At 42.6% G+C, this 8,911-nt stretch overlaps 1 protein-coding gene across 1 annotated transcript; it reads left to right on the forward strand.

Moving 5' to 3' along the window:
* Positions 1 to 514: 514 nt before the first annotated feature.
* Positions 515 to 6,459, forward strand: LOC120060011 (kelch repeat and BTB domain-containing protein 8-like). The gene is made up of 5 exons (XM_039009085.1): positions 515 to 530; positions 1,653 to 1,860; positions 2,164 to 2,470; positions 2,723 to 3,533; positions 4,118 to 6,459. The coding sequence occupies exons 1-5, from the start codon at positions 515 to 517 to the stop codon at positions 4,579 to 4,581; spliced, it is 1,806 nt and encodes a 601-aa protein (XP_038865013.1). The 3' UTR covers positions 4,582 to 6,459.
* Positions 6,460 to 8,911: the final 2,452 nt, after the last annotated feature.

Here is an 8,911-nt window from a genome sequence, read left to right on the forward strand (position 1 = left end):
TAGCCTTTGATTGGAGAAAACGTATGTTTCACTTAGACAATCAATTAGTACCAGTAACTCACATTTACCTATTTGCGGAACATTGTGGGCTATGTCAAAATGAGACAATAAATTGATCATCCATTTTTGAAAGGTTGCTTTGATATTTTATTTTGCTTTCTCTTTACCCAAAATAATTGTATTGGCTTGCTCTCTCTTGCGATTGGCTGTCGTCTGTTTCCGGGGCTCACAGTAGTGACGTTTCACGGTTTGCTTTGAGCGGATTTTGGCTAGAAGGGATTCAGCTTTTATCAAATTAACGTCAAAAGTTGAAATGTTTTGCATTTTAGTTAACCCTTCCCATAACATAATTATCCTACGTTAATTATCATAACATGCTGCGTAAATTATCTTAACATGCTGCGTAAATTATCTTAACCTGTTAGTACGAAAAGTCAAATCTAACAAAAGCTGTATCCCTTCTAGCCTTAACCGCTTTGAGCTTGTAGACCAGTTTGAGAAAGACTGGGGGAGAATGGCTGCCAGTGGAGGTTAGCGTTTCTTGATTGTTTGTGTTGACGATTCAAACTTATTTAACGCATTTTAAAGTTCCATAATTCATACTGAAGGATATATAACCGAGGTTACACTCTGACAAAAGTCATAGACAATGACTTCTCTTTGTTTTAGCTACAAGTGAAGCTGTAAGCGAATGGCTTATTTAAAAAGTGTGCTAGCTAGTTAGCATTGCTATAACCTTAGCTAACTCGATCAGATAGATGGCTAGCTAGTACAGCCGAGTCTGTAAACAATTGCATGTCTTTGTATGCAAATGACAGTCGTGGCTAATACTGTCAACCTGTTCGTAGCTATCTTAGCTTTTATTAATAGTTGTCAAAGTGTGTAGTTAGGTAGTTGACTAGTTTAATATCAACCACTACTATAGTTAGCCAACAGAAAAGTAGATATGTCCAGTTAGCCACAGTACTTAACCTAACCACGTCTCATCCTGACGAACAATGAACGGTGGTTGGCCAGCTAACTGGCTAACTCCATTTCAACATCATGAGCACGATATCTTTAACGATCAAATTAGATTCGTGGCTATCCGTTAGGTGGTTTTAGTGACCGTTTTGACTGGTTTAAGGGCTAAAAGATTGCTTTCTAGCTACTTTAGCCGGCTAATAATGCCGCGGATAACTTGCTCTGGTGCTATGCAACTGTGAGTTTCTAATCCGCAGAGCTAGCTAGCTTGTTGTGAAAGCCTCGTTGTTTTAGACGGGTCTTTGTTCTGTCATTATGGTCTGTCATTAAGTTAACTCGAGCACACAAGTTGAACTGGGTGGGGGATTTCCATGGTACACTGGTAACGTTAACGTTACCACTACAAACAAGGTATATCAAGTATCGAAAAGTAATTTTAGTTCAGTAATAGATTAATGCTACAAATCTCCACGTGTTGTAGCTAGAGTATTTGTTCTCCACTCTGTAAAGTACACTTGACTCAATTGTGCTGCATATAGCTAGCTAATGATGCCACTAACGTTAAGTGATCTTATTTACTACCAACATAATTTAAAAATCTGTAGCCTTTTGTTTGTGACTCTCATGTCAGTGTTGTTTAATCCATCATTTTTAAAAGGCATGTTGTCTCTTTCATGTTTGTTCCATAGACGTAGGCAAGCTGTTACAAGTACAGAATGTGACTCCTGCGAACACAACCTACAGTGGGGTTGATGCCGTTCATGCCTGTAACATCCTCCAGCAGCTCAAAGCCTTGTATGATGAAGCACAGCTCACAGACATTGTCGTTGAGGTGGACCATGGCAAGACATTTCCGTGTCACCGAAATGTTCTTGCAGCAATCAGCCCTTACTTTAGGTAGGTCAGATATGTGTGAGGCGTTTGCTTGCTTCTAGTCCTTTACATTTGGGGTATCACTTTGAGTTGAGGGAAATGTATTAGCTATGCTGAGTTTTTGAAGGGTCAAACTTTTATATGATAACAAATGCCGCAACTAGCCTGAGTGCCAATTTGTTTGCGCCATCATGCCAACTCTGTAACTTATTGTCATGTCAATGACAGCAATGGAGTAGGCAAGAGCCCAAACACATCTGGGATCAGAATATGCTGCAACACTGTTCAAGCTTTTATGCATTTTCTGTTTCCTCTTCTTCCTACCAGGTCCATGTTCACCAGTGGCCTTACAGAGAGCAGCCAGAGGGAGGTGCGGCTCATCGGGGTTGAGTCTGAGTCCATGCACCTGGTCCTGGACTATGCCTACACGTCCAGAGTCATGCTGTCCGAGTCCAATGTCCAGGCCCTGTTCACGGCAGCCAGCATCTTCCAGATCCCAGCCCTGCAGGACCAGTGTGCCCTGTTCATGATCAGCCGTTTGGACCCCCAGAACTGCACCGGGGTCTACATGTTCGCAGACGCCTACGGCCACCAGTTGCTGAGGGAGCGCTCCCAGGACTACATACGCAAGAAGGTGGGTTTTATTCAAAGAACAAGCTGTTCTCTTACACTGTTATGCTTCACTTTGCTCGCCTTTTGGGAAGGATTAATGTATGGATCTGTTGTTAATATGGCCTTATAACTACAGTAATGTGAGAACACATTGAAGTACATATGGTAGATGACACACTAAATAAGATTTAGATAAGTATCCCAGGTCTGCGTCTGTTAGTTGAGCATGCTGTGACAGATGAAATGTAACATGCGGTGTTGTGCTGTGTTGTAGTTCCTGTGTGTGGCATGGGAGCAGGAGTTCCTCCAGCTCACCAAGGAGCAGCTGGTGAGCATCCTGAACAACGATGACCTGAACGTGGAGAAGGAAGAGCATGTGTATGAGAGCATTGTGCGCTGGTTGGAGCACGACAGCCCTCGCAGGGAGACCCACCTGGCTGAGGTGTTTTCTCAATGCATCCGACTGCCCCTCCTGGATGACTCTTTTCTCAGCCGCATCCCGGCCCCTTTCGCCTGCGCCCTCTCTCTGTCCAGGGAACCTGCCGAAGCCAAGGCACGTCTCAACGGCTGCTCTCAGCGCCTGGGCATGACCGCCTCCGAGATGGTCATCTGCTTTGACGCGGCACACAAACACTCAGGGAAGAAGCAGACCGTGCCTTGCCTGGACACTGCTGCTGGGAAGGTGTTCAAGCTCTGCAAGCCCCCCAATGACCTGCGGGAGGTGGGCATCCTGGTGTCATCGGAGAACGACATCTTCATCGCTGGGGGCTATCGCCCTAGCAACAGCGAGGTGTCCATCGACCACCGGGCGGAGAGCGACTTCTGGCAATACGAGCATGCAGGGAACCGTTGGCTGGCGCGTTCGCCCATGCTACGGGCCCGGATCGGCTGCAGGCTGGTCCACTGCTGTGGGAAGCTGTACGCCCTGGGGGGCCGTGTGTACGAAGGGGATGGAAGGAATGCACTGAAGTCAGTGGAGTGCTACGATGCCAGGGATAACTGCTGGACTGCCGTCAGCCCCATGCCTGTCGCCATGGAGTTTCACAGCGCTGTGGAGTACAGAGACCACATCTACATCCTCCAAGGTGAGTCGGGATAGTGAGCGACTATGGGACCTTGAAATGCAGTGGGAAAAAGCTTCAGGAGAGGTATTTTATTTTTCCAAGCAAGTTGACTGAGAATACATTCTCATTTACAGCAACGACCTGGGGAATAGTTACAGGGGAGCTAAATGAGCCAATTGGAAGCTGGGGATGATTAGGTAGCCATGATGGTATGAGAGCCAGATTGGGAATTTAGCCAGGACACCAGGGCCAACACCACTACTCTTACGATAAGTACCATGGGATCTTTAGTGACCACAGAGAGTCAGGATACCCGTTTTAATGTCCCATCCGAAAGACGGCACCCTACACAATGTCCCCAATCACTGCCCTGGGGCATTGGGATCTTTTTTTAGACCAGATAAGAGTGCCTCCTACTGGCCCTCCAACACCACTTCCTGCAGCATCTGGTCTCCCATCCAGGGACCAACCATGCTTAGCTTCAGAGGTAAGCCAGCTGTGGTATGCTGCTGGCAGGTGTAGGAGACTAAATAAATATAAAGCTACAGTTCATTCTTTTTTCAAAATGTGTCTTAACACTGGTGCTTCTTTTCTCTGTTTAACAGGTGAGTACTTCTTCTGTTTTGACCCTCGCAAGGACTACTGGGGCCACCTGTCCCCCATGAGTGTACCCCGGAGCCAGGGTCTGGTTGTCTTACACAAGAACTGCATCTATTACATCGCTGGCATCTGCAGGAACCACCAGCGCACCTTCACCATGGAGGTCTATGACATAGAGCAGAACACCTGGGCCCGCAAGAGGGACCTTCCCTTCGACCAGGCCACCAGCCCCTACATCAAGGCTCTGCTCCTCCAGGGCAAGCTGCACCTGTTTGTCCGAGCCACGCAGGTCATGGTGGAGGAACACGTGTTCCGTACCAGCAGGAAGAACTCCCTCTACCAGTATGACGACGAGGCGGATGCTTGGACCAAAGTCTACGAGACGCCTGACCGCCTCTGGGACCTGGGCCGCCATTTTGAATGTGTGGTGGCCAAACTGTACCCGCAGTGTCTTCAGAAAGTGCTCTGAGAGGGCCTTGGTGAATGGGTGACAGGTAGCCTAGCGGTTAGAACATTGGGCCAGTAACCGAAAGGTTGCTGGTTCAAATACCCGAGCCGGCAAGGTGAAAATCTCTGTGCCCTTGAGCAAGGCACTTAACCTTAATTTGCTCCAGCGGCGCTGTACTGATAAGGCTGATCCTGTAAAACATCACATTTCACTGGACCTATCTGGTGTATGTGACAAATATTTATTGGGTTGAACCCATCCGGGAGGAGGGAGCGTGAGGTCCTGCTTGTCTTGTGCCTGATGCTTTCCTGTTTTGCACCACAAGGGCAGTTAAGAGTTTAGTCTTAAAGCATTAAAATATAAGGTTTAACACGATCAAATGGGGGTGCTTTCAAAAGATTGCAGTATTTATTTATTTTTTCTTCCACTCAGCACCAAATACCCAAACTGATGCTTGTTTTACAGCCCAATGAATTATAAGTGCAATTATTATGTTTGCTTGTTGTTGAGCCATTTTGTTCCATTTAATCTTAAAAGCATATATAGGTTAACATTTTTACAATTGATTGACATGCAGTTGATGGATCAGATGAAGTACCCTCTAGTTATGGAACCGCGACATGTTAGCATAAAGTGAAAATTATATATATATATAAATCATAAAAATGTTATATATATATTCATACGGGTAAGATGAGCAGTGTTGCTCATTTGTAGGTTGTTAGCTCAGATTGAGGTTTTTTTGTCTGACTTTTGTATTGATTTGAATGATTGCTCCCTACAGCAAGTTCGTCTTTGTGGAAGTGTTTATTAGTTGTGTATGAAGTGTGCTCGTGATTTAGATCAATTTAGTATTATTGCCATGTGTGATCGGTATGATGCTATTTTCTGAAACGAATACTTTTCTTTCAAGAGAAGGCCTAAGTTGTCAACCAATGTGCTATTTGGCTTCGTTGCAGTTGGATTTATACTTTTTCAATTTGTAGACTAATGCAATGGACTCTCAGAGCTGGCATCCATTTTGTTGCAACGAGTTTCACATGCCAAGACAACTTAAGAGAAGTTAGACGATTCACTCTCCACATTGGAGAAACAAGTCAGATGTGTGGTTGGCCAAGATAAGTGCGACATTTCGAACCAGGCAACAGTTTGCTTTGATAGCAACTTAACAGAAGTCAGATAAGGAATGAAGGGACATGGTTCAGGCTGATGTATTGATTTGGCCAAAGTGTGGGCAGCTCGCTGCAGAATAGTATTTTCTGTCGTATTTTTTTTTCAGCATGTCTGGTATTCATTACAATCTGCTTTAAAAAAGTGTTTGGGTTAACCTACCTCTTAAATGCCAAAATGCATTTAAGAACTTGTTTTGGTTAATCTGAAAAGTTGATGAAGTTTCAAGTAGCTATAACTAAGGAAACTTTGATACAATTAGGTAGGGGTGGGACGATACCAGTATCGCGATACTTCTTAGTATTGTGGCAAGGAAACAAAACATGAAGCAGATTTAACTTCTTTAGGATAACAGTCCTAAAGTTGGAAACATACCTCATTATGTTATCCGGAGTCACCTTTATTTATTTTCCAAACTATAGCACAATATTTTACATACAGCAGGTTTTTAAAGGGCCAAAGCAGGTGGTCTGCTTCGTGTTTTCATTTTTGCCATTGATAAAATATTGCAATGCTGGTATCGTCACAGCCCTACATTTAGGTTTACGCTCGTTGAAGTGCATTACATTTTGTTTTCAAGCCTAATTTGGGTACTTACCTTTGCTCGTTGAAATGTTTCAATATTTGCCTGTGTGGCTGGCTGCTGTACAGTAGTTGTCTGAGGAGGAGTAAAGTAGAGATTGTTGGTGTATAATTTAGTGCAGATCCCAAGGGGGATGTCATTGTGCCTATGGGTGGGTGGGTGGGTGGGGGCATCCAGATAGTAGTCCTGTGTGTTTAGCCTGGCGAGGTAGTCTGTCTCAAGTCTTATTTATCATTGCACTGAATCACTCTTCAACGGTCCGTCACTGCAAACTTGACCAAGCAGCACCCACCTGGACAGAGCATTACCACAGAGAGCTTCTTTTCTACATGAATCCATCTGTATGCTATGACATTGAGAATAACTAACTATTGGTGCTGCTTTTTTGATGATCTTGTATATATTAAATAAGTAACAGCAATTGATTGACGTTCCCCATGGAACTATAACAAATTCAATGACGTCAATTTCCTCATGCAGGTTCCTGTGTCATCTTTGCACTACATATGATCATTTATTTGATCTCATATTTAAAACATTTCCCCAAAATATATCATTAACCACAAAGCAATCTTGGGAAATGCAGTTCTGTCTTCACAGAATTTGAAATGGAGAGTAGTATGGAAACGTTCTGTTTGTAGCTGTGGACATGAACTTTTGTAAAGAAAAATAGTGCACATCACTTGGCACTGGTTTGCTCTGGCCAGAGCAGTGCCCTCCATGGGTGAGGAAGGAGAAAAGGGGTTTCCCCAAATGCCTAAAAACTCAGTCACATGGGAACCAGGAATGGACAACTCAGGATTTCTATTGATAAACAGTACTGTATTTAAATGTCTTGTTTCATGTGTAATATACATTTGCTGTACTTGCACAGTTTTTTACAACTTTTTTTATTTTATAACTTGAAAAGTAGAAATGTTATTTTCAATGGCTGTTTTTCCATTTTCTATGTTTAGTTATAGTAGAGCGATTCTGTTCTGTATCCCACACAAGATGAATATCTGCTCATAAATGTAAATATTCTCAGTAGTTTTGCTTTACCAAAACTTCACAATAAGCATATCTGTAAGTCCAATGTTACATGATCTCCAACACATCAGTTTTGTGAAATACTTAAAGCGTACAACGAATCAGCCAGTCAATGTGCTTTCTGTGCAAAAGATATAGTTGGCCTTGTGTGGCCATGCCCAAACTCATTCAAGCCCTGTATGTATGCATCCTGCATGGATGGCTACTACCAGTGGAATCTTACTGCTTTTCTTTTTGTTTGCTGGTTTGTCTGTGTAGTATGGGGAATAGTGGTGGTTGAGCTCAACTGTGAAATTCACATTGCACATCATTTGAGAATAAAATGACAAGTGAAACCATAGAGACTTTTTATTGCCATATGATTATTTGGTGCTGAATGAATGTTTTCTAACTTTTTATTCCCCTTGTAGCCTATACTCCGTGTGTGTGTTATGCATATGTGTGTATATATTATATATGTTTGTGCATATGCATGAAGCTATTTTTGAAAGTAGGCTAACCTAGATCACATTCATGTAACATGTTATGAGACATGATACCCATCACCAGTTAGTTACAAGGTTGCAACTTTTGTAACAAATAGACCTAGTTGACATCCCTGAGTACCGACATTCTTGTGACCTTTTTAGTGAAAGATAAGACAATCAGAAATAGATTTGTGTTTGGCTAAAAGATAAACCGGCCAGAATTGATAGCCTAGGAGCCTAAAATGCTAATTCCTAGACTTTTGGGAGCAGAAGACAGTCACCGTTCTAATTCAATGAACCAATAGGGGCAAATGAGGTACACATGTCTAAAGTCGACTGAAAAATCAAATCGATGTTTCAGAAACTTTGTGCGTGAACTGGGAGTTTAAGTTCTTCGCTATTCGTCACCAAGGTAAGATCGTTTTATTTTTTTGTCTTGCATCCAATGTATAATATTTTGACGCGCTTCAAATTTCTGTTGTGTGTATGTATTCCAAGTCGGATATCCACGTGTACAAACCACAGTTGAGTCTTAGTTTGCTGAAGGTAGCACAAATCATCATTAGGCTACTTCTGAAATTACATTCTTAGAACCTAAACTAAAGTGCCCTCGTTCGTTTACGTGCTGCGGTGTGCGTCTCATCATCAGGTAGACTGATGCAACTTCCATATCCCTCTGAGACACGAAAAAAACAAGTTTGGGATTTTTTTCACATAACATAAGTGTCGGAGGTGGAAAAAAAGTTAACAAATATTTGTATATATTTTATTGTAAGTGCAAAATTGGCCTCTTTAGTGGTCATTATGACGTAAATATAGCTAAATTAATATTTCAGTCAATGGGTAGTGCAGATGAAAAACAACTACAGAGGATATTTCTTGATAAACTCGTATTTAGGTCTTATTTAGTGTCAACAAAAATTATTACACAGTCCTGACACCCTGAGTCAAACAATTGGTTTGGGTAAATAAAGTGATGATTTGATTGACTGCTCTCTGTGGTGATTCATCTGCTTTCTAAAAAAAAGGTACGTTCAAGATTATGTTTTTGCTTTCATGAAACACTTAGATCATCATCCTCCTCCCTTCTATCAACAGAAAC

Source organism: Salvelinus namaycush, chromosome 2 (assembly GCF_016432855.1).
Source record: "Salvelinus namaycush isolate Seneca chromosome 2, SaNama_1.0, whole genome shotgun sequence".
Classification (NCBI taxonomy): domain Eukaryota; kingdom Metazoa; phylum Chordata; class Actinopteri; order Salmoniformes; family Salmonidae; genus Salvelinus; species Salvelinus namaycush.